Source organism: Pholcus phalangioides, unplaced genomic scaffold (assembly GCF_987345545.1).
Source record: "Pholcus phalangioides strain wild (caught in Gottingen) unplaced genomic scaffold, Ppha-v1.0 ptg000002l_1, whole genome shotgun sequence".
NCBI lineage: Eukaryota > Metazoa > Arthropoda > Arachnida > Araneae > Pholcidae > Pholcus > Pholcus phalangioides.
In genome coordinates, this window is record NW_028301595.1 from 11,139,692 (window position 1) to 11,166,090 (window position 26,399).

Genomic DNA, 26,399 nt, shown 5'->3' on the forward strand with positions numbered 1-26,399 from the left:
AAAAATGGTATAATATAATTTATATATCTCTCCTCTAGGATTGAAGCATAAAAGAAAAATTAGTTTCTGAAAAATTTCACACCACAAAAATTTATTAGTTTTTTCATTAATTTCAGAACCATTCGTAGTTGGTTACACATTCAAGAGTTATAATTACAGTTTAAATTTCTTTGCATATGGGGGAACGGAATCACAGAGCAGTGGTAGGTAGGGCCTCCAAAAAATGGCTCGGGGAGCAATGATGTTCTTCAAGTCAGCCACCTCGTTGGGTAATTTGCCTGTTGTGGCGTTGTATTTGTATTTGTATAATTCACAGTACAATGCAGTAGTAGGGTACATTAATGTGTCATAAAAAAAACATCTAAATTTTTATACTCCCCTCCCCCCACCCCATACCCTCTAACATCCAATTAGAAAGATGGTTCCTGTCGCTCTTGAGGCCAACCGAAATAAAAAAATCCACGTTTCCTCTCCCCCCCCCCTAAATTTTCTCGGAGAATTTGGAATTCAAATATCTCAATGAATATTGCACTTAAAAACGGGATGTTTTTTGTTGGCTTTAGGGAAGACGGGGCAAAACAACTTTCTAATCGGAAGTTAAAGGAATGGGTATATAAATTGAAATTGGTTTTATTTTATGACGCACTGCATTTTTCCACTCTCGATGCTGGTACAGTTTGATTTCTGTACACATTCTGAGCATTTTTACAAATTAGAACCATATCTCTGCGACGAACGGTCGAACGAAATAAGATAAACGGCGAATTAGGACTTAGAGCACACCCTGTATAGGTAACAGCTTTATGACGAGAAATTACACTGATTTCTTTTGGAAATTTTTTGACGCCTCAGCGAACTGATCGCACTGACTTCATTCTCGAAAATTTGGCTGCGATAATGAAAATACGTTCATAAATTACTGCCTATTTTTATTACCACGCCAAATTGTCGACAATACGGTCGACTGACTTCGCCATGTCGATAATACTATAGATCAGAGTTCTTCATTGACGCACCCATTGACAAGAGGCTTGATCGGATCTTTGGCAGGACATAATATATTTGCTTCTTTCGCTAAATGAATTTTGTTAGGATGAAAACCGTTCATTCCAATGGGAGATCGTCCTTTTTTTGGGACTCGTGTCTGGTTTGAAATGGTTATTTTTTACCATGGAAGCAATGCCTTTCTCAATCTTCTGTGGAGTGATGGTCATTTTTGTACGATATGCAAGAGACATGTTGAGTGATACGAAAGGTGTAACTACTTGACCAATTTTATGTTCTTGATGTCCTTCTCCCAGAATATCAACCTGAGGTGGCCCGAAGTAGATCTTGTAACGCAGCCTGTATGAGTCTGGACTTTGACGGACGGCAAGTTTATAGGCAGAACTGACACGAGACACACAAACAGTGGACTTGAGGAGAACACACATCCTCGGATAAACAGATGATATTCTCGCGCTGGCCTCGTATTGTTCTTTCAAAGACAGGCACCAGGTCTCGAGAACCAAACAAGCATCTTCAACAGTCTGAAGCTGGATTTCAATACACATACTGAAGTCAGACAGCAATCCTTGACCAGCAAGAGCTCTGTTCGTCATTTCACTGATACTAGGCTCTCTTCAATAGTAACATTGAACCAATTCGTAGGAAGTGGAATTTGCTTTTGAGTGGCTCTTTTCCATTACAGCTGTGCGAGACTGAACAACAGCCTGCACAACTTTTGAAGCAAAGAACTTGATATATTTTTCAAGGCTATTACTCTCTTTTTGTGCATAATCACAGTTTTGATTCATTTTGATGATATGGATTTGTTGCAACTAGCGTTCTTCATAGCTGCGGATCGGTGAAAGTATAGTCTTACTCAGTTATAACGACATCGAAGATTCCACGGGATCTCGTCGTTATAATCGAGGTTGACGGTTTCAATAATTTTTTTGACAAAAAAAAAAGTAATAATAATATTCAGATGCAATCTCTCTCAAATACTGTGCATGAAGCTGTTTTTTTCGACATCATTTGAGTGAGAAATTTGATCGATAAAAATATGGGAGAAATTAGGATTATATAAATACGGAGAATTGCCGATTCTCACCAAAAAATGATGCTAATTGTCGGTAAAATTGCCAAAAATTACTTACAAACAACCCTTGGCGACAAATGCGTAGCGTCACCAATTATTTATATTTTTCGGCATATTCATTATTGTTTTTTTATAAATTACAAAAAATTACTTTTTTGAATTTTAAAACTCTTTTCTAATCAGTTGAGTTCTCAATTTTTTTTTCAGTGTCCATAATCAATTAATTTCGAAGATACTCATAATAATTTTGATTGCAATTTTCACGCATTGAGTATTAGAGCTCTTAATCGGGAAATAGCAATTTATCGCGAACATTCTTGAGAGCATTAAAACCTCTAACTCCAAAAAAAAACAGTGATTAAATTAATTTATGTAATTAGAAGTATATATATTACTGTACTGTAAATAATAACAATAATATATCTCGAATTTTCGTCAGAACCGTCACAGTACGTCGAGAAGCTCTTTTTTAAACCTATTGTGCTACTATTTCAGTGAATATGTTACTGAAAGAAAAGCTAACGAGAGGGAAAATGAGCACATTTTTACGTAAATGTTTGTCCTTTCGCGGTCTGGCGGCTGCTTAAACTCAAAGTAAGCATTTGAGGAAATGGCTTCATATATAAAAACCCCGTCGACAAGGTCATGCATTCGCTTTGTTGCGTCAGTTTGACCTTATTTAAACTTGGATACATTTATGTTTCTGTCGTGGATAAAGGTCACTGATATATAATTCCAGGAAGAGAAATTTTCAGTCCTCTCTGATGTTTGGAATTTTTGTTAAAAAAAAATTGAATATTTGAAAAATATTTTTGAAATAAGAAGGGGGAATTCTTCAAATAACTCTGATAAATTGTTTAAATATAGTGGGAATTATAGTGCAAGTTGCAAACATCTATAACGTTTACACGATACCACCTGCTTGCAATAAATTATAGCTGTCTAATGATGGTGATGTCGCCGGATTTGTGTGTGTAAACCTTCCGGAAAATGGTCTTGTTTACTGCTTTTGGCTGATTATCGCGCGTTTTAAAGCATGACGGCGGGAAAATGCAAAATTTATTCCCCAATTTTTTGGAAGACCTAAATTGTGACCATCAGTTTTATTCCATTGTAGTCTCTGAGTAACAAGTTTCTGTAACAAAATTTTCTATATAACGATTTTTATTTGAAAGGCCACAATTTCTTCAATATATTGTATATGTTACTTTTCGCCGGGCTTTGGCCTTATATCGATACGTTGGCGTATTTATTTGTGATAATTATGGTCATTTATAATTAGATATAGCTAACCATAATTATTATGGTCAGGTATGGCAACCTTAACGATCAAATGAATTTGGAATTTGAATACCGATATGTTGGTGATCCATTTATAGGGATATATAGGGATCGATATGCGGCCAAAGTCCAGCGAAAGCCCGAAATTCGGACATTGGTCGGATCAGCTGGGCCGACTAGTTCGCAAAGTGACCGAATTCGAGCTTTGGCAGTTATATAGGCCTATATATCGCATGGTCGTTATATCGAAAGGAAAACGTACAAATAGGTCGTTAAATGAAAAATTTAGGACTTATGTGCACTGATAGTTTTAACGGAATCATCGCTATAACGTGGGGACGTTATAAGGAGCGACGACTGTATTTTGTATCGAAAATTATTCGTGTACAACAAATTTTCCATACAGCGAAATGTTTTATGCTTCGTTATATAGAGATTTTGTCTGTGAGATTGTTCATTTAAAATAATCCGGCTTATAATAAATTTTCGAGTGTTGGGAAAAATTCCTATTTGCGATAATTGAAATGTTAAGAAATTTGATAGGATTTTAATACGAAATTTTAACCATGATTAAAAAAAAAGTATCCGTATAAAGATGTTTAAAAAAATGTATTTAATATATAAATAAATTTCGATCATTTTTTTAATGCTTTTTACAATTCTGAACATAGAATAACACACGTCACATGTGTTATGTTTATTATTAAAAAAAATTTAATTCAAATGAGTGCATGGAATATATATTATAAAAATAAGAATAATTTGTAGTGATTTTACAAAATTCATCTGGTTATTTATTACACGTAAATCAACGATTAATCTGAATGTAATCATTTTTGTTTAGGAAATAATTCTAATTCATAATAATAAATGCTAAGAAATATGCAATTATAATGTAATTGAATATTCAAAAAAGAGAGAAAAAATTTATTTGTATACTATTCTAATGAATTCATATTTTATTTAAAATTCCATCATGTAAACAGACTCATATGGTAATAAATTGCAATGGGGAAATAAATTTAGTCATTATTTTTTTGTTATATAGTTTGTTTTTAAGTTATATTATGTATATTGGTAAATTTCTGAACCCATAATGAAATTTATTATACCTGTGAGATTCGTGAATCGCTGAAACATGACATTTTTATTGCTTTGTTCGTTTGTGTAATAAAGGAACGTAGATTTGTTCCACGAAGCGTATCTTTGGCGATGGAAAATATCGCTTGTAACCAAAATAATTCAGCCAAGATTACCTTTTCTGGAAGCATTGTTATTATTTTTTTTCTTTTGGGAGTTGAACAACTCACTGACACAGAGAGTAGCGCCAGGTACGAACATGCTGAACTCGTAGCTCCATTCCTAAACACAGAAAATATTTTAGGGTATATTTTAAAATTTTCGAAATGTCTGGTGGTAGTGGATTATTATTCGTTGTGTGTGTTCCTACCGAAGAATACGAGATAGAAAAATTCCGAAATAATGGAAACAATGGACTACACCCACCATTAACACCAGGTAAGAAAACATCTCTAATGTTCCGAATTTGAAAATTTTAATTTATTTAAAAAAAATATTTGAAAAATTCATAATATTGTAATTTCAACGGCATTCGGCTGAATAGAAACAGTCAATACATACATGGAAACATTTCTCAATCATTATTGCAATCTTGTTTTCCCCAAATTTTATTTTTTAATTAATTTTTTTAGAAATATTAGTTTGATATGATTGTTTGTTACTTTTAATAAAATCGATAAAATTAAAATTAAATTAAATTTTTTATCATTAAAAATTCAAATTTTGCACAAGAAATTTTTTTTTACTGATAAAGATATAAATAGATAATTTTATTTTTATACTCGAAATTTTATTGCATAAAAAATTTATAACAATGTTATAACATATAACATTTAATTTTAGAATATATTTTAATAAGAATAGTTAAAATTAAATTTTATTTGTATTTTTTAGTGTGGCATTGATTTTTTTAATTACTTATTTTTATCTACTTATACACTGAAATTATTTTCCCAACATTCAAAGATGTTCTTCTCATAAAATTTAATTCAAAATGCTTTGGTTTCCGTAACTATTGATAATTTGCCGAGAAATATTTGTATAAGAATGAAAGTGAAAAAAAAGTAAGAGAGTAATTTAATGAAACCTGCGTTAAAAATGCATGTTACAGTGAAAATTGATTTATGCGAACTATTTACTAAATACTAACATTTCTAAACCATTATTATATAATCTTGTTTACTCCACACAACAAATTTTATTTTTTTAATTTAAGTTTTTTTTCAAAATATTACTTTGACATGATTGTTTGTTACTTCAGAAAATTCATTTAATTGAAGGATGTTTGGGATATATTTTTTTCTGATTTAATTTTCAAATTATTCACTGAATATATTTTAATTATAAATGTTTCAAACAACTGTTAATTGGAAATTTTATCACTAACAATTTTTATTTTTTGATATAGCATTGAATTCTTAGTTATTTAATTTTATCCACAGACGCTGGAAGGATTTTTTTAACATTTAAAAATCTTTAATCAAAAAACTGCATTTAAAACACTTTGATTTGCATAATTATTCATAATTCGCCAAAAAAATATAAAAATGTAAAAGCAAAAGAAAAAAAAAAGAGCAATGTGTAATACTTGCCTTAGAAATGAATATTACTATGTAAATAAATTTACACAATCCTATTTACTAAATACAGTAAAACCTCCCAACAACGGCCACTAACTGGACCGTGAAAATGAGGCCGTTATTGGGAATGGCCATTTTGTGTCTGAAAAAAAAAATAGCAACTACAGTCGGATCTCGTTATAACGAACTCCAAGAGACCGGGGAAATCGCTTCGTTATAACAAAATTTCGTTGAAAAGGAATTCCAGATTTTTGCATTGTACCTATGTAAACTTATGTAGGGGATTAAAAAGTGTTCGTTAAAACGACATTTTCAATATAACGGTATTCGTTAAAGCGGGATTCGACTGTATATAAAATTTGCAACCCGTATAACGCATAAAATAATAATTCGTTCTTCAATTGATTACGTAAATTATATAATTGATTATACTAGAATGTATGAGTGTATTGATACTGTATTATAACAATTGATTAATTGACAGCCTCAACTAGAAGGAATCAGGCTGGTCTGGTGTCCCGGACCACAAGGGGGCCCAAATTTCTCCATTACAAGGGGGGGGGACATCAAAAAGCGAGCGGGAACGGCTGACCAAACATCTAGTTGCAGCCCTGTTGATCGATCTACTAAGCTAGTATACAGTGCTGAGGTAGAACACAACAGAAACGACTTGGTAGGAAAAACTGATATTGACCAAGACGGTGTACCAGCAACCCGTAAATGCTTATTTATTCCCATCCACGTTTAACTAGACCATACATGCTCAACCTACGACGCGCAATCTCAAACCTAAGTTTGTGAGAATGAACTAAGATCTTTTCATGTCACTTCAGTAACCCTCAGCCCACTTATAGATCACTTAAGTGACCCGCGGTGCATTTAAAGATCACTTGGCTCGTGGCACAACTGTAGATCCCTTAAAGGCATGGGCGGAGATACGGGGGGGGGGGCATTGCCCCCCAGCATCAAAGGTGAAGTCGACTGATCTAATGCATTTATGTATAGATGAATAGACATCATCATCATCGTGCCCCCTCCAGACTTTCAAGTCTATCTCTACCTATGCTTAAGGGCCCTTTTCCCCTCTCCACTGCCTTCAATATACCTATCCAGCATTTTTACCCAGGAAAAAGAAACCATACATAATTTTTTCCTCCCAGAGACATTCAAGTGAAAAAAAAATCCCTTGAAAATCAGCTTGAAAATTATTTTTCTCATAGCGATATGCGTATTTGATTTCGTCTCCATGTCCAAAGTGGCCGTTGTTCGGAGGTTACCGTTAGAGGAGGTTTCATTGTACAAACATTTCTTAATCCCTAATTAACATACTTTATTTTTTAATCAATTTTTCAGAAATATTAGATAGTAGTAGGATATAGGATAGTTTCTTCATTAAGATTATTCATTTTGTTGGAGAATATTTGATTTTTTTTTCTGAAGTATTCAAATTATTCACAAGAATATTTCTGAACACTGAACAAATTTCCTTTCATAACTAAAAATTGGAAAAAAAAAAATTATTTTTTAGTATAGCGTTGAGTTCTTATTTAATTTTTTCCCACAGACACTGGAAAACGATATTTCTAACGCTTAAAAATCTTCTTCCATCATAATATTGTATTTGAATTATTTTCATCTGCATAATTATCTCTAATTTGTCAATCAAGGAAAATAGAAATAAGAGAACACACAAAAAAAGAGCAGTGAAGTAAAAAAGATCTGCGTTAAAAGTGCATATTACTTATGTGAATTAATTTATACAAACTGTTTATATACTGGATACAAATATTTCTCAACCTTTAAATGCATGATTTTTTTTCAAGCTGATAATTTTTTTCGTAATTAACGACGCATTGAAAATCGAAAAAATGAAGAAAAATCTATTTTACATGTACTGCTTATGCAAGGAATTATCGAAAACGTACAAAGTCTCAAAAATCGCACATAAAATAGATGTATTGAAGTGATATTACTTTCCAATTATGTAACTACCGTCTTTATGATTCAAATATAGTAAGAAAAAATTCCGATTGCAAACTTTGAGGTAAAAAAAAATGCAAACAAAACATTTTAACAAATCAGCGAAATCACTGCTATGCATGCTCTGCAACAAAGAGTCGTTGTTGTTAATTGGGACATCTATCTGCAAATTTAGAATATGAAATGGAAACGATATGACTTCACCTCATGACCAAAGGTGATTCTGAATTTTAAACTGGCTGCGGTAACGAACGTTAGAAGGTGTAAAAACACGCAAAAACTTGCATTTAATGGTTAATGTTTATTATAATCTTATTTATTTCAATTAATATGTTTTTTATTTTTTCAGTTAAATTTCAGAAATATTAATTTGATAAGATTTTTTGTTGTTCAAGAAAACTCATTCAATTGAAGAACATTTAACAAAATATTTTTTTTCTGATTTAATATTTAAATTATTCACAAGAGTTTTTCTGATTCATGAATAAACTCTATTTATTACTAAAAGTATTTAAATTTTATTTATTCAATTTCATAGATTTTTCTTTTACTTGAAACTTTTCTTCCATCCTAAAAGAGTGTTTCAAATATTTTCATCTGCATAATCATCACTAATTTGCTAATACTGCATAAAAATAAAAGTGCAAAAATAATTAAGAGCGATGGAATACGGTCTGCTTTGCGTTGGAGATGAATGAAGAATAATATTACTGCGTGAATTAATTTGTGTATAAGATGTTGGAAATGCAATAAAATAATTACAATAAGTAAGAGAAAATAATTCTGTATTCATAATTTCCTCAGGTTACTCAGATTAATAGTTTCATGAACCTGCTGTTGTTTAAGAAATGTGTTATTGTTAGAGCACGGAAGCATAGGAAAAATGGTCAAAAACATGTTTTTAAATAACATGTTTGACAAGTTCCGAAATCCCTCTCCGACCCCATTGACTAAAATCCGACTGTGAGACCAGACAAGGCCGGGGCTCTGTCCCTTCCGGGATATTAGCCCATAACAGGTGTGGGTAAATAAAATCAGATTGGGGCAATGGACTTGCGGCGGGAAGACATTTAAAATTCAAACCCTTCCATCTGGAGAGCAATCGAATGAGTCAATTAACCTTTTGCGGTCCTATATCGAGGTGGACTCAACATAAGATCGCATCAGGAAACAACGGTATTTCATCGTTACGACGGCCCTTACGATAATAGGAAGACCCCAGTGAATTTGGCTTCTTGGCAGAACCGCGAGAGGTTAATACTAATTGTTGAAAAAAAAGTTTGAAGTTGTCAATGTGCTGAACACATCTAAGTATGTGCTAAAGAACATGACCTCTAAAATTCGTGAATAAACATAAAATCGAACATAAACAATATCGAAATACGAACTCACGGCAGAAAAAAAAATTCAAAAAAGGCATTTTCTCAAAAGTTTGAAAATAGGCAAAAAAAGGCATTTATGACATTTTGCCTGAACTTCATGGGCTCTATTTATTATTTGTTTAATGAATTTGAAAAAAAACCCATGAATTGTTAACAATAAAAAAAAGCATTCATTACAATTTCAACCCTTTAAGCGGCAATTAGAAATCCCTAAACCTCTCTCCAAAATCGGCTGCTATTTGTCAGCAGAGATGCAGCAATATTCGCGAATGCGGAGAAGGCCGATATACACCTCATTTATTGCAAACGGCAATGCCGAAGAAACGGTCGAAGCTGCAGACGTTCGTGAAATGTTAGGAATCTCCCAGCGCTTACGCGATTCACTTCATCGTCGATGTAACGCCCGCTAGTGGTAGCTAATTTGAGAATTTGTTATAAAGCTTTCGATAATAAATATTTTTTGTCCTTAAAATTCGTCTTTTCTCTGCTCTCCATTTTTACCACGCAGGCGCCCTCTCGCGGCTCACCGCTTGCTTTCCGACCCCACATTGTATGGTGAAAGTTGTTTGTTTTGGCGAGTTCTATCACTCCCATTACAGTTCTGACGATCAGTTTAGTTACACCCTTTATATCGTCTCCCCTTATGCTAGAAGTATGAATGTGCAATGCCTTTGAAAAAAAAAAGAACGTGGGAAATGACGTTTGAATGTTTACTTTACCCATATGACCCTACAGAAGTTGTTGTTCTGAAATGTGTTTCAATAGGAACACACATTCGCGTTTCAGGCAAAACTTAGATAGCAAAAAATACGGTATCCATCCAGTTGATAAAAAAAAAAAATTTAAAATTTGTACATTCGTGCTTCTGGCATGAAAGGCACGATATCAGGTCCATGAGTCCGAACCCTCAACAGGTCCTTTCGTCATTTTTTGTGACCTTGTAGTACTACAAGTCATCTTCTCTCAACAACGAAGGATAAAGCATCGCAGAAATGAGATAAATAATCAAGTATGAGACAGAAGAAAAAGAAATAACATTCCAAGGTTGTGTGCGCGTAACGGTATTGTCAAGTCGATACAATGCGCATAGATAACCGAAAGTGATGGTTCGTACGCCAGCAAAGAAAAGAATGGGTTAGTCACAGTAAAGAAATACTTGTGTTCTTGTCTTTTCTTTCCGTAACGCGCTGAAAAACGAAAAAAAAAAAAAAAACCACAAGAATCTTGGTAGTGTCGTGACTTGACGCTGACGGTACTACTATAGTGTTTGTGTTTTTTTCTCCAGTTGTGAGAAATGTGTGACGTGTTTAATGGCCCACAGCTAACGGCATCCTGTGTGTTATTCTTTTATGTACCTGCAAAATATGCATTTCTTTATGCAACTATCAACAATCAGTATTATTAAAAAAGTTCTATAGTACTTTTACGGAATTCATGTGCGAAAATGATTAGGTTCCGGTTTTCGGTTGTTTCCGTTGAAACGGTCAACGTGCGTGTGTTTGAGGAGTTTTCTCGCTTCAGGTATTTCTTATGCGAGGTCATTGGGATCTCTCTCACGGGAAATTGAAAATAGTTTAGAATACAGTGAAATCTCGATATAACGATTGTTATAATAATATTTTTCGGAACAAGAAAAAAAAAATATCGTTTTATATATTCCCTCTACAACGATATATACTCCCTAATTATCACCATCTGCCACCAAATTTATGCTGCTGTTGGCATCTTTTCTAAATTGACGCTGTTATAACCGCGAAAAAATGTGCTTTTGAGTATTTACACTGGTGAAATAAATTAAGAGAATTTGCATATTTTATCGAATTTCATGAAAAGAACTGAACTGAATATAAAACAAATGCTTCTAGACAAAAATGCAAATCTTGTACGTCAAATACGTAAGCGTACACGTGTGTGTAGGCGGAGCCAGTAGAGAAACAGGCTTTATAAGCGCGCGTAAGTTAAGACGCATTTCGTTCGCTAGCGCACCTCGGCGAATTTCTTGGTGTTATTTTGCAGCAATCGGTTAATTTGAAATTGTAACAGTAAAAATGAGTAACCACCAACGTTTAGATGATGGAATGAGGTGGCGAATTGTGGGGAGGCTAGAAGCAGGCCAATCTCAAGTCCAGATTTGTAGAGTTCAATTTAACGCCCAGCGTCGTGTGTAACTTATGGAAACAGTTCCAGGATACCGGATCCATCGAGAGAAAGCCTGGGCAAGGTCGCCCAAGAGCCACGACGGCCAGAGAAGATCGCCATTTGTCGATTATAGCGAGGCGTAACACAGGAGTGCTACAGCTTCTCAGCTCTCTCGTGACTTGTATGCAGCCACAGGAACCCGTGTATCAAGGGTGACTGTTTCCAAAAGACTTCATGAGAGAGGGTTGTTTGCAAGAAGACCTGCGGTTTACGTCCCGCTCACTTCACGGACAGGAGAATCCGTTTGTCATGGTGCAGAGAGCATAGAGATTGGAGTATGGATCAATGGGTGACCGTTCTCTTCACCGATGAGTCCCGGTTCATCCTAAGCACCGATTCTCGCCGTACGTTCATATGGAGAGAACCAGGGACCTGCTAACCTGCTACCTACCCTCCAATGTCCGCGAAATCGACCATTATGGCGGAGGAGGTTTAATGGTCTGGGCAGGCATCATGTTGGATGGCCGCACACCTCTCCACGTCTTTGAAAGAGGCACTGTGACTGGTGTGAGGTATAGGGATGAGGTCTTGGAGCCCTATGTTCGTCTTTTCAGGGGTGCAGTTGGCCCTGAGTTCATTTTAATGGACGATAACGCGAGGCCATATAGAGCTCTTCTGCTCGACGATTTTCTAGAGAGTGAGGATATTCGCCGGATGGATTGGCCAGCCAGATCTCCAGACCTTTACCCTATAGAGCATGTCTGGGACGCTCTGGGGAGGGCAATTGCAACTCGCAACCCCCCTCCGGGAACCATCCAGGGAATGAAAGCAGCGTTGCTGAACGAGTGGGACCAATTGCCACAGGAAATGATAAATTGCCTTATTTCAAGTATGAAATCACGCTGCGAGACCTGTATATCTGTAAGAGGGGACCATACCCCCTATTAACCAATTTTTTTTGTTTATTCTGCAACCGCTGTTTCATACCTTCCGACTCCAACGAGTGTTACGCACGATCATGCGTGTGTATTACAATTGTTGGATGGTTATTTGTTTTGTATTGTATTAAATACAAATACAACGCCACAACAGGCAAAATGCCCAACGAGGTGGCTGATAAAAATATGCCCATAAAAATATGGATGTCATATATTTCAAAAGAAAACAGCAACCCAATTAAAAATGCAATTAACACAAATTATAAACAATATATACACAATCAGTATCAATACAGTATCAATATATGTACATATCAAATTTCATTAAAATCGGTACAGTAGTTCTAGAGATAATCGACCAGGTCTGCAAATTCCCTTAATTTCTTACACCAGTGTATTAAAAATTTTTTCAAATTGATTAGTTGATTTTAATTTAATCTTCGCATCAGTTAGCTGTTGAAATCCTTCCTCTATGGGGACAGAGCTGAAAGGTCAAGATTGTTCTGGATGATGAAACCCTTGAATTAAGGTGCCTACACATTACTCTGACCTGACGTGCCCACATCACAGGATTCCCACAAATCAGAAATCCCCATTGCACTGACGTGCCGTGATTCCACGTCATCTTAACAGAGAAGTGCGTAAGTACGTTCAGAAATGCCAACATACATTCGACGCTCGTTATTACGAACCCATACGGACGTGAAAAACAGTTCGTAAAATCAAAAATTCATAAATTGGAAAGTCGTTCTAAGGAGTAGTATATTGTTTGGGACCAAAAGATTAGTTCGTAAATTGGAGATTCGTAAAATCGAGCGTCAACTGTATAGATACAGGGTGCATAGGTAACACCATGCATGGTATTTTACTGGCGAACCGTTGATCTTAGAGGCATACTTCCAATTAGAAAAAGGATTCAAATAGCGTGTAGAACGGAGATACGCCATTCATGTTGCACAATGGGTTGTGTAGTTATTAAAATAGTTTTTTATACGGACACCCTGTTCTCAGAAACCCAATTACAAAGCTGTTGTTCTGTCTTCCCCGAGGGTTATTAGATTATTTCTTGTGTTATCTTAGGGGTGATGTTCATAAAAACCGGCACGATGAGTTCTGAATTCTTTCCCATTCATATCAGGTAATTTTTTATCCAATATAACGACCTACAAGACCATTCAATCCCATATAACGTCCGTAATGAAATCTACACTGCCTCTTTTTTGAATAAATGTACGAAGTCAGTGTTTTACGTTTGCGAAATTGTGTTAGACCTTGACCTAATCATCGAACTAGTATGAGGTTCTAGCTCTTATTTATTGCAATGCATTATATTGAATGTGTTCATCTAGTGTAGTTATGGGCACAAACTACGGCCCGCGAAATGTGTTCTGGTAGAAAAGTATCAACACACACAACGCGATAAATATCAAGGTTGACCATATTTCCTTCATGAAAAATGCGGGAAACAGAAAATCGGGATCTATACGGGATACCACGAATTATTGCTAAAAAAATTGTCAAAGGCAAGTAAAATTGCCAATTACAGTTATAAAAGTTGCCAATTGTAAGTTAAGTTGTCAACTATCGCTAAATTTTCAGAAAAATCACCAATGATCGGAAGTGCGCAACTTCCACAGGACGCAGTGGGTGAAAATTTATATTTCACCAAACAAAACGTTGACAAATATGTTTATTTGAAATGATAATAACGAATAAGCCATGGAAAAAAACCTAAATATTGTTTTCTAGCGTTCAAGAAAACTTGATTGAAAATAAGGAAGACAATGGAAATCTCGAACGCCCAATATTTAAGAAATGCCCCGTAAAATACAGGTCTTACGCTTATACTGTTAGTAACTGTTGCTAAAATGAAATTTTTTCGAAATTAAAGAATTTGGTACATACAACATGAATTACTACAGCGTATACAAAATTCTGGAAAGAGTAAGTGACTCAGAGATGAATCGAAATCACATAGCTTTGCATTGTCAGATGCGCATTCTTCGGGCGATAGAGGACGCTATTAGAGAATCGGTGGAACATCCACGCAGGCAAAACATCACTGACAACCAACGGCAAAGGGAGTAGGATGGAGGTTTTCACTAAAATGCGGAGCTGATATTTGAATTTTTGGGAAGGCTGACTAATATCCATCAAGCACAGAGTTTCCCAAACTTTTTGTTCCATCGCCACCTTCTTCAGAATTTTTTTTTCATCCCTTCCCAGCTCAAGCCAACTCGTTGGATCCTATGGTTCTACAACCCACTGCACCATTCCATCCCTCCAAGGATGTCCACTAGGGTGGGTCGAAAAAAATGAAATTTTTATTTTCAAATCGCTATAGTGCGGAAAAGTTGCTCCCTTTAATAAGAAGAAAAACGACTTAAGAAATTTCAAAATCGGTTGATATCTTCCGGTCGCGCATCGAACTTGAAGTTTATGGAAATTGATGAAATCGAATATTTTTCTTGAATTTTTTAATATTAGATAACATTATGATCGACACGTAAAAGTTTGTTACGCTTATATTATGGTTCAATAAAGTAAAATAAATTATAACTTCATTAATATTTTAATGCTTATTGGTCGCGCAGCGTGTTCGAAAAACAGGAATTTACCAAATTTTTGCTAGTTTCATTGTGCAGCTTTACGACCGTTTTGTCAGAATAAAACGACCCAGAATTCATCACGAGGAGGGGGCTGCACGTCGAGGTCCACACACACGCAACCCAATCAACCATCCAAAATAGGCGTGTGCGTATAATTTATATTATATATCTCAAAACTAGTGATCGAAATTAACACGTTCGAAATATGACTTTTTGGAGAAATCAGTCATAACTGATCTTGATAATAGCGTAGATCTGATGTACACTTAAGCTTCTCATGCCTATATACTTTAGTTCGGGATTCGGTAACAAGTTTGATGCATCTCTCGACTGTCTGAGTCCGTCGGATAAACCTTTCGATGCCTCTGATGTGGTTAGTGTCAAAATCGATGAATGATATAATATCATCACGTACTTCCCTTAGCATTGGGGGAAGGATAGAAGGATACAAGAGGCAAGCATTTCGGTTAATAATTCCAGTGTATTCGGTAGCTTTAAAGTTTTTCTTACGTAGCACGAAGTGTCTAATGGTTTTTCCTTTAGAGGCGGATTGTCTTGCTTACCCTTTATATCCGACATTGAGAAAAATAAAAGGAAAATTATAATATATTAAAATAAAAGCATAAATGTGATGGCAATAACAAATAGTCATCATGTAAATTATTTGGTAGGTCATTTTAGTTCTAATTAAAGAGAAAGTAAAAAAAACATATAAACAATGTTTTTGAAACAATTAGTTAATTCGAAACAAATTTATTTACCCTGGTACTTTAAAGTACCGTCTGGGTATAAAAAGGGTTAAAGTTCTTCTATATCCAAGTTCTCTCGAATGCCATCAACAATCATAGCCAACAGTAAATTTTCAGGCTGTCCAAAGAACGCATTGGGTTCAACTACTGGATCAACACCTTCAAGTAAGTCTCTCTCATCAAATAAATACCACAATTTTTGAACTGCTGGAGAAACATGTTTAGCTCATCATTGAAATACTTGTTCTTTTTCATGTGGAACCACAGAGGCACGTACGATTTCAAGATGAAGAGAACTTCTGGTTCTCAAAAGGATTTGGCTAACTTAAGTAGTCCTACAACCTTAGCACTCTATTGGCCGCATTTAGCCATCCAGAATGTGACAGACGACCAGGATCTCGAATTTACAAATCCCCTGGAAAATTTCCTGGCTTTATTGTTTTGGATATGCCTAATAAATACAGTACTACTCGTCTTTTCTCAGCATCTTTCTGTCTACATCTAGAAACCAACAATCTACAGATTCATACTCCAACACAGAGAGCTTTCACATCCAGTAAGCTGGATGGGCTCAGAAAAAGATTTTGGCCCTGTAGATGCACCATCTATATCTGTGGTTCCCGACTTCGAGGCGCGAATGCGAGCCGATTCGCCTGTTAAAAAATCTTGCCATAGAGAGCAACAGGCCTACACCGGTACAAATATTCAATCATTTCACTTCACTCATAATTTCAAATTCAGATGACAGCATTAAACATTCCCGCACAACAATAAATACGGCTCAGATTGTCAGGTGCACATATTTTGTTCCAGACTCCGTAACGAAGCTGGGCTGGAAGAGATCTCGGCAGCAGGATAAGTTCGATGGCAGAGTCCTGACGTTCATTGCACCATCTATATGCGGAAAAAATATGACGGAGAGGAATTTCGTTGAAATGGAGTAGATCCACGATTCACTGTAGTGGTCTTTCCAAGTGCAGTTCACACGTGATCCAGTCAGACTCAGACAGTTGAGGGATTTGCCTAAATTGTTACCGAGGCCTCAACTAAAGGATGTGACGTGGAGATAGAGATAGCTACATCACAGATCTACGCTATTATCAAAATCAGTCATGCTTGATTTCTTCCAAAGGTCAGAACACTGAATTATTGTCTATTATAATAACTATTTATTACTTCAAATATAGTGTGAATTGCATACGCCTAGTTTGGATGGTTGATTGGGTTGCGTGTGGGTGGACCTCGACGTGCAGCCCCCTCCTCGTGATGAATTCTGGGTCGTTTTATTCTGACAAAACGGTCGTAAAGCTGCACAATGAAACTAGCAAAAATTTGGTAAATTCCTGTTTTTCGAACACGCTGCGCGACCAATAAGCATTAAAATATTAATGAAGTTCTAATTTATTTTACTTTATTGAACCATAAAATAAGCGTAACAAACTTTTGCGTGTCGATCATAGAATTTTATCTAATATTAAAAAATTCAAGAAAAATGTTCGATTTTTATCAATTTCCATAATTTCAAGTTCGATGCGCGACCGGACGATATCAACCGATTTTAAAATTTTTTACGTCGTTTTTCTTCTTATTAAAGGAGGCAACTTTTCCGCACTATAGCGTTTTGAAAATAAAAATGCTATTTTTTTCGACCCACCCGAATGTCCACATTGGGAAACAGTGATCTAGCTAGCAAATGGAGCTAGTGCACTCAGTGGCGTAAGAAACGCTCAAGCCGCTGTACGCCTGTACTGGAAGTGCTACCCGATGAGGCGTATTTCGAACCACCAGGTTTTTTCACGGCTACATCAAAGATTATGCGAAACGTGCTCCTTCCATAGAAGTCCCACGAATCGGGGACGAGAACAACACGGACCCCTGAAATGGGAAGGATGGTCCTAGATGATAAGGCAAAGTGCAAATTGAGTCGCGTGCAGCGTTCACGAGGCGACGAATGTCGGACTCTGGACGAGCGTTTTCGGAAAGAAACGATTTCGTGTGGCCCGGAACCTTAGTATTTAGGAGGCTCCCGGAACCTTGATATTATATATTGGTCATTAAAAAGTTAGCATTAAAATGAAGACATAACATTCATTAAAATATAAAGGAATGCTGAAAAATATCTATTAAAATACCGCGTATAAAAACGTGAACACAAAAATAATAATGAAAAATCAGGATTGTGATAATTCGAAATTAATGAATAATTAATAAAACTATTAAAAAATTTAGATTTTACTCATAAATTATTTCTTGATTGATGAAATATCATAATTAATGAAAATTCAGAAGTAAAGGAAAATTATTCCGTAATTGAAAAACTAAAGGTGGATTTACAAAAATTAATGAAAATTGAAGATGGATAAAAGTTAATGAAAATTTAGGATTTACGAAAGTTAAAAATTTAGAATGAATCACATAATAATTAAAATTAAATAATGATTATTATACATCATTATATAGTTAATAGAAATTGTAATGAATGAAAATTCCGAAATTAATGAATTCCATAATAAATTCCGAAATTAAAAATAACTCCATAATAAATGAAAATTTAGAGCTAATGAAAAGTCAAAACTAATGAAAGAACAATAATACAGTCGAATCCCGTTTTAACGAATACCGTTATAGCGAAAATCTCGTTTTAATGAATACCGTTACAGCGAAAATCTCGTTTTAACGGACACTTTTCTAATCCCCTTTTAAGTTTATATAGGAGCAATGCAAAAACCAGCAATTCTTTTATAACGAAATTTCGTTATGACGAAGTGATTTCTCCGGTCTTTTGGAGTTCGTTATCACGGGATTTGACTGTATTTAATAAAAATTCAGAAAGAAATAAACGTTATAGTGACGGACTCGCGATGCGAGGATCCGGGTTCGAACCCCACAGTGGTGGTCGGCTGAAGTTGGTTTTCTGTGGTTCCCAACTTCAAGGCGCAAATGCGAGCCGATCTCCCCGTTAAAAGTCTCGCCACAGAGAGCAACAGTCCTACAACGATAAATCATTCAATCATAACACTTCACTCATAGTTAGAAAAACTGGTGGCAGATGGCAGCACTACACATAACAAACATTACGCAGAAACAAACTTTACGTCAGGTTGTACTACATGTACACGCACATTCCCGCATGTACTGATTCGTTGGGGGGGGGGGGGGGTTCCGCGGGGGGAGGGTGCATGTGTGGTGTAGCAGTAGTAGGTAGGTCCTCCAAAAAATGGCTCGGGGATCCATGATGTTCTTAAGTCAGCCACCTCGTTGGGCAATTTGCCTGTTGTGGCGTTGTATTTGTATTATGTAAATAACACTGATACGTATTAAACAATATTTCATAAAGAGAATGTGAACTCCATCAAAAAATTAGTTTATTTTTTAAAAAAAACCCCTACCGAATACGAAGACTCGTGCACGCGCGGGACACGAAAATCTGCGGCCCAACAGCAGCCCCAACGCATGCGCGCTTACACGCGATTATTAGCGTAGTGTCACCTCGTGTCTCAATTTGCGCTGTTTTTTTATTTCCGTTGGCCGCAAAACAGAGTTCTGCCATGTCGTGTCGCGAACACTGCACGCGCTCAATTCGCGCTGTGCCTATTCGACGTGACACTGCGCGAGCAATCGTTCGTTAATCGCTGCGGTCTTCCCCAAAACCATAGTCTGGAGCAGTGATTCCCAACGTTGGCGTTAACGCCCCCTGGGGGCGATGGAATGTTCCACGGGTGGGGCGGTAGAGGCTGCAGATATAACATAGGATCCTATGGGTTAGATTGCGTTGGGGGGCGACGGGAGAAAAAAAAATTCTTAAGAAGGGGGCGATGGAACAAAAAAGGTTGGGAAACTATGGTCTGGAGGATCCTCAACTCAAACCAATTGCACCCATACCATGAGCAGAGAGTATAGCTACTGCAGCTTGATAATTACCCTCAGTTGTATTTGCTCAATGGAATGCCGGAAAAAAGAGGCGTGGCCGGCATCTCCTATGGTTCGATTGATTTTCACCCTCTCAACGTGGTTTGTGACACCATATTCCACTGCAATTTTTGTTCCTCTTGATGCCTACTGACAACCCTCTGAGTTTGTCGGTCCATTTCAGCAGAACACCCTGCATATCCTGTTATTTCCCCTTTTTCCTCTGATTTTGTATTTAAATATCTCAGCGAACATTGCAGTTAGAAACATGAAAATTTTTGGAGTTGGTCTCAGGAGAGACAGAGCAACAACATTTTAATTAGAAATTAGAGAACGGGGGGGCGTACAAAAATGTAGATTTTGTAACTTCAGGAAATAGTCATTGGACAACGATAAGAATGGGCACCCTGCATATATATACAGTAAAAGTCCGTTGCAACGAATACGGCTTATAACGGGAATCTCGCTATTACCTGTAATTTACAAGTGATTGTCAAAGAGCTAATGTTAAAGATACAAAAAATATTCGCTTATAGCAAGTTATTTATGAACGCAAATCAGAACACATTCGCTATAACGACAACGGAAACTCGAAAAAAGCATGTTTTCCTTTAATTTTTTTTAGCAATTATACGTAAAATGAACTAGACAGAGTGATTTTTTAAATCTCTTCACCCTATTTAAGGGTGTGTAAAAACGGGGCATGTCTGCACCTATCCATGAATAAGAGGAACATATGCCGTATCAAATCTTCTTGTTAGCTATATAGAAGGTGGGAAAAAACCATCTCATTTTATCTGTAGGTGTGTTGGCTGGACAGGTTGAGCACGACCTCTGGTTTTGGCATCTAATAACGTTGTCGATCAATGGAATACCTCCATTTTTGACAACAAAGGAGCTTACCTCCGGGGGTCGTAAATTCTAATGCAATTGACATGTTCAAAACGAAGTACGATAAACATATTGGGATAAATCGAGAAGTTATTAATTATTTTATAATTATTAATAGGCAGTGTTAATAGTGTTATATAGTGTTAATTATGAGACTTTTTTTCGTTACAGATGCTTTTTATATTGGGTTGCTGTATATCCATATTTTTTATGGACACCTTTTTTTCAGCCACCTCGTTGGGCAATTTGCTTGTTGTGACCTTTGTATATAGGCCTATATATCACTCTGATGATAAGCAGCTAATTTTTTTCCCGAAACGTTCGATATAACGACCTCCCAATATAACGTCCGTTTTGCGTCGAACAAGGGGGAGGAGGTTTGTTCTTACAAAGAACTGTAAAAAAAAAAACTGAAATTTCAGATGATATTTTATAAACTATATGTAGGGCGTTGTATTGAAGTGTCGACAAACTCAGAAGGGTAATATTGGGCATCGGAGGAACAAAAATTGTCATAGAAAAGGGTATCGCGAACCACGTTTAGTCGGTGAAAATCACAAAAATATTTATGAAGGGTGGGATGTCGAGTGGGACAAAAAAGGCCAATAATAAGTAGAAAAAACATTTTTTTGGCAGTATGATTACAACACAGCTAGTGGTGTACAAAATAAAATGCAAATGAAGTACAAAAAAAGGGAATAAATAAGTACAAAAACCATTTAATGACAGCGTGATTGCAATACAGCCTGTGCAGCACAGTTGAATGTCAGAAAAAGGAAATTTCAGCTGTCAAATAAATGTTGATCCCACTTATTATTAGCCATTTTGTCCCACTCTACGTCACACCCTTCATAAGTATTTTTGCGATTTTCACCGACTAAACATGGTTTGCGATACCATGTCCTATTTCAATTTTCATTCCTCTTGATGCCTAATATCACTCCTCTGAGTTTGTTACCAGTTCAAGGCAATACCCTGCACGTATAAATTATAATATGATGATTTTCCTGGAAAAATTTACAGAAATTTCTTGGAAATATAGTTTGGAAACTTTTCATATATGACCTCTTTTTTATAATCCATCTTTGTAATCCACGAGTCACAACCTCAGAACATGTTTAGGCGTTTTATTTGAAATATCTTTCATTCTCTGAGGCTTTCATTTGCATTCTTTACTTGTAAATAATGAAAATATTTGCCTTTTTTTTTTTTGGCAATTTTGTGTAGAGAAGGAAAATCCTCGTTATTTTTTTCTTATTCTGAATCCACCATCACGATTATGAACTCCGTAGGAAATGAAGTCGGAAATCACGGAATTGAAATATTTTTCTTGTGCATATTTTTTGCGTTTTTATATAAAATCCCTTATTTTATACTATATATTGTGAGGTTTTCTTTTATAAACAATTATCGTTCTTTTTATTCCCCCATATCACAATATACAGTGCACGTCGCTCAATGTGATCACATTGAGACTAGAGGTTTCTGACAACAATAACCAATTGATAACTATATCCAGAAAAAATTACCAGTACGATCGCCATTAACCCGTTTGGTCGAAAGAGACAACTCTGTTGGTTTTTTCCCCCCATAACAGGCTTTAAAATGCAAAATCGTGCTTTTTTTTTTTCTTGCAGAATTTTTTCTCCTTTAACCCCTTGGCACATGTTTCCGAAAAATGCACAAAAAATGGAAATCGTTTTCCCGTGTTTATTGTTGCGCGCGATGTCGATAAAAACGACAAACGAATTCAAGTTGGGCTTCGTGAAAAATAACACACTAATTTTTCTTGTCGCAAAATACAATCAATACACTAATCGAACAATTTTCTGTTTCGAGTCCCGAACTGGATTCGTACGACACTGTCAAGAGGTTAAGCTAAAATTATTGTTTTAATTCAGAAAATTGTGAGGCGTTATAATGGAATTGCCTAATGCAGCGGAGCGCAACCTCTGACCAAATGCGACCCGCCTAGGGGTTTTGTCCGGCTCGGGAAAGGTGATCTGGTAAAAAAGTATTAGTACTAAAGGCTGATCATATTTCCTTGATGGAAAATACTCGAAATCGGGATCCATACGAGCCATCACTAATTATCGTCGAAACAATTGTCAGAGGTAAGCAAAATAGCCAATTATAGCCCGGAAAATCGTCAAACTTGCCAACTATCCTTAACAGTTGCTGAAAAATTGCCAATGGGGGAGAAAAAGAAGGTCTACTGCACAACTCTCTGTTGAATAAAAAGCAATTCACCATAAGAAACATATATGTTTGACAAATATGTGAATTATTTATTCATTAATCATTACATTATTAATCATTTATTTGACTGTAATTAATGATAATGATAGTTATCGTCATATAATTTGTAGTTTCAATCCTTGACTTAAATTCGGATAAGATCAGTTGAATTTTCCGAGAAAAACGGGACATTTTATAGGAAAGTAGGGACGGCCAAAAGTACGTGCCATATATATATTAATATATAAATTCCCGTTTTTAGCCTGCGAGCGGCATAAATACCGCATATCTAGCCCGTGGACTGAAAAGGTTGTGCACCTCCTGGTCTAATGTGTATTATGAATTACGATACTTTTCATATTATACGGGGTTCGTTCCATAGATTCTCTTGTGAAAGTCTTTTCCAGACGAGGAGTTGTGAATACGGCCAGTTGAAAGAAACTGACCAAGAACTGAAGAATTTATTTTTATTTCCTTTTACTTTACGCGTGCCTTCACTACAGGAGAGCCATTGACAAAGCAGCGCTACACGTACTTGGATCATGGCGGCTATTACGGTCAGATTAGGGCATTGTGAACCTGAGAACCGACATTTTTGTCGATAAGGGAGCCTTCTAACCTCCTACACAGTCTTGCAGATTGATAACGATACCTTATAGGGAAAAATAATGAGTCTGGTTCAACCTTAGCTTCAAAATGTGTAAAAAAAAAAAGAGCAACTTTCAACGGAAAAAAAAAATGTATAACATAAACCGAAGTCCTGATAACAAAAAACAAATTTTTCTCATGTCGTGATATTTTCCCGTTCTGTAGTAAAACAATAATGAACCGAGTGATAATAATCAATTCCGAAAGCCATAACAATACCCGAATGATATCATTATCCATTACCCGTGATTCTAATAAGCAACGTGTCTATATAGTGTATCTAATCATATATATATGTTTTTTATGTTTATTGTCTCCCCCCCCCCCCTCATAAACAGTTTACCATTTTTCATTATTATTTTATTTCAGTCTTTTCAATTTCTATTTAATATTTTTCGATTTATTTCCCGCATTTTTCTCCATTAAATATGGTCATCCCAATCATAAAGAACTAAAATGTTCTTGTAAAGCATTTGATTGCTTCTCTGCTTATATTTTTCGTGGAAAATGTTTTTACAAACGTCATCCTTGGTTTTAATGACAAAATTTCGTGGAATCTTTCGATGTGTTATTATAATCGAGCTTGACTGTAGCTCACTTTGATATTATGATCGCGTTTGCAATTTCTACTTTGGGGCCGTTCAAGTATTATGCCAGCAAATTTTTAGCTATTTTTAACCCCCCCCCCAAAAGGTCAGCAAAAGTCGGGGCTCCTTGTGAGCAAAATTTCACCTCTGCCCCCCCGCCTCCTAATACATATTGGTGAGATCAGAGATGTATCTGGGGGTGGGGGGGGGGGGCTCGTGCCCCTCCCGCCAGACGATCAAAAATTTAATTTTTTAATGTAAACTTTGTATTTTTTTAAAAAATAATTATATAAAATTTCGAAAGAAAATACCTCTATATCTATTATTATCAATTTCTGTTAATATCAATGGTATACGAGAGAAGGCTAAGAACTCAAAAAATTTAGTTTTAAGAAATTCATTGTGGCCCACCCTCTAACCCATATATTCTAAACTCTTATCCCGCGGACCAAATGTGGTCCTGGGGTTATCTGATGTGGCCTGCCCCCCCTCCAAACCTAATTTTGTAAAAATGAACTAAGCGCACTATTCCACAGCATTTAAGCGGTATGTGGCACATTGTCAGATCACTCAAGTAGACCCGTGGAATATTCAGAGATTACTTAAGTGACCCGCGACACAGTTCCAGAACACTCAAGCGACCCGTGGAGCATTTAGCGATCCCTTGAGTGACATGTAACACAGTTTTAGGCAACTCAGCGGCCCCCAGTGTGGTTCTACATTACTCAAGTTACCCGCGGCACCTTCCCAGATTACTTAAGTGATCGGCGGCATAATTATGTATCATTCGAGTGATGCGCGGCACAGTTCCAGACCAGTTAAGCGGCCCGGATACATTTCCAGATCGCTTGGATCCGCGAAACATTTAGAGATGACTAAAGTGGCTCTGTAGAGGACTTATCAATAGGGAGATTGTTAGTTCAGGTGCCCACAAACTAGCGAAAGTTTTTTTCCCATTTTTGGGGCACCGAGTAAGATGCCATTAAGAATATTTCATATTTTTAGAAAGGGTGGTTGATGACGTAAGCATCATCCAAACCCCCCCCCCTCCCCCTCGTCATCAAAAGTCAGCAAATCGGGGACCTCCATCGATGCTAACGTAGTACTTGAATGACCCCTCTTTTTTGTTTAGATCCGAAATCATTTCTATCCTTTAGGGGTCATTCAATTATTACGTCAGCATCGAGGGGGAGGGGTTTCAGATTTGCTGACTTTTGATGACAAGGGGCGGGGGGGGGTTTGAAGGTTGTTACGTCATCAACCGCCCCTTTTTGAAGATATGAAATACTCTAAGCTGCTGACGAAATTTTGCTGACAGGGGGAGGGGTGTCAGTGTTTTGCTGACTTTTGCTGACAAAGGGTGGGGGGGGGGGGTCAAAAATGGCTGAAAATCTGCATATGTAATACTTAAATGGCCCCTTAGCTCTTCAGCACTGAACGGAATTCTCTTCACATTCAACGCAATACATTTTCTGTGTGAAGACAATTGGTTTGATATTTATCCACTCCATCTGTTGGATTCAAACACGTGATTGAGATCAATCGCTGTTATTGATTGTGTTTCGTGACGGAGGAAAAAAACAATATATAACTGGTTCTATCTCGTACTGGCAGGTCGTTGTCCCGCACAGTGTGTTTTATTGTACACATGTGACCAGGAGCGTATTTACAGGAGGGAAGAGGGGAGGCTTGGCGGACTACAGCCCAGGGTCGCAAGTTCGTAGTGACGGCAAATTTGAAGGATGAGTGGACAAGAAAATTAGTAGAATAGAAGGACAGTGAAATTTTTATCGGTTACAGGTGGCAAAAACCATAAATCCACCTCTGTCTAGGGAGCGAGGGTGGGCTAGATCAGTGAGTGACTAAAAGAGTGATCTTGAGAGTGAGGAAACAGATCAGAGGGAGTGACCAAAAGAGTGATCTCAAGAGTGAGGAGAACACGTCAGTGAGAGACCAAGAGCGTGACTTGGAGAGTGTGTGAGTGCTCGAAAGAATGTGTAAGCATAGGAGGGACGGGAAGAATGTGTAAGCATAAAAGTGACGGGAAGAATGTGTAAGTATAGGAGTGACGGGAAGAATGTGTAAGCATAGGGGTGATCAAAAGAGTGACTTGAGAATGTGCAAGCGTGTGAGTGTCGAAAAGAGTGACCTAGAGCGTGTGCAAGAATGTGAATGACCAAAACAGAGTGCAAGCATGTGATTAATAAAAAAAAAAACGCCCAAAAGAGTGTGGGTGCATGGGAGTGACCTAAAGAGTGTGGGTGCATGGGAATGACGTAGAGAGTGAATAAAGAGGTCAGTGTGC

The 26,399-nt window shown here is 36.6% G+C and overlaps 1 protein-coding gene across 1 annotated transcript in view; it reads left to right on the forward strand.

The window, feature by feature from the left end:
- The first annotated feature begins 4,663 nt into the window (after window positions 1-4,663).
- Window positions 4,664-26,399, forward strand: part of LOC149089413 (uncharacterized) — a 56,235-nt gene continuing 34,499 nt past the window's right edge. The window contains exon 1 of the mRNA XM_089238323.1: window positions 4,664-4,882. Coding sequence (XP_089094449.1) covers window positions 4,771-4,882 — 112 coding nt within the window. The 5' untranslated portion in view covers window positions 4,664-4,770. The remainder of the gene's footprint in view (window positions 4,883-26,399) is intronic.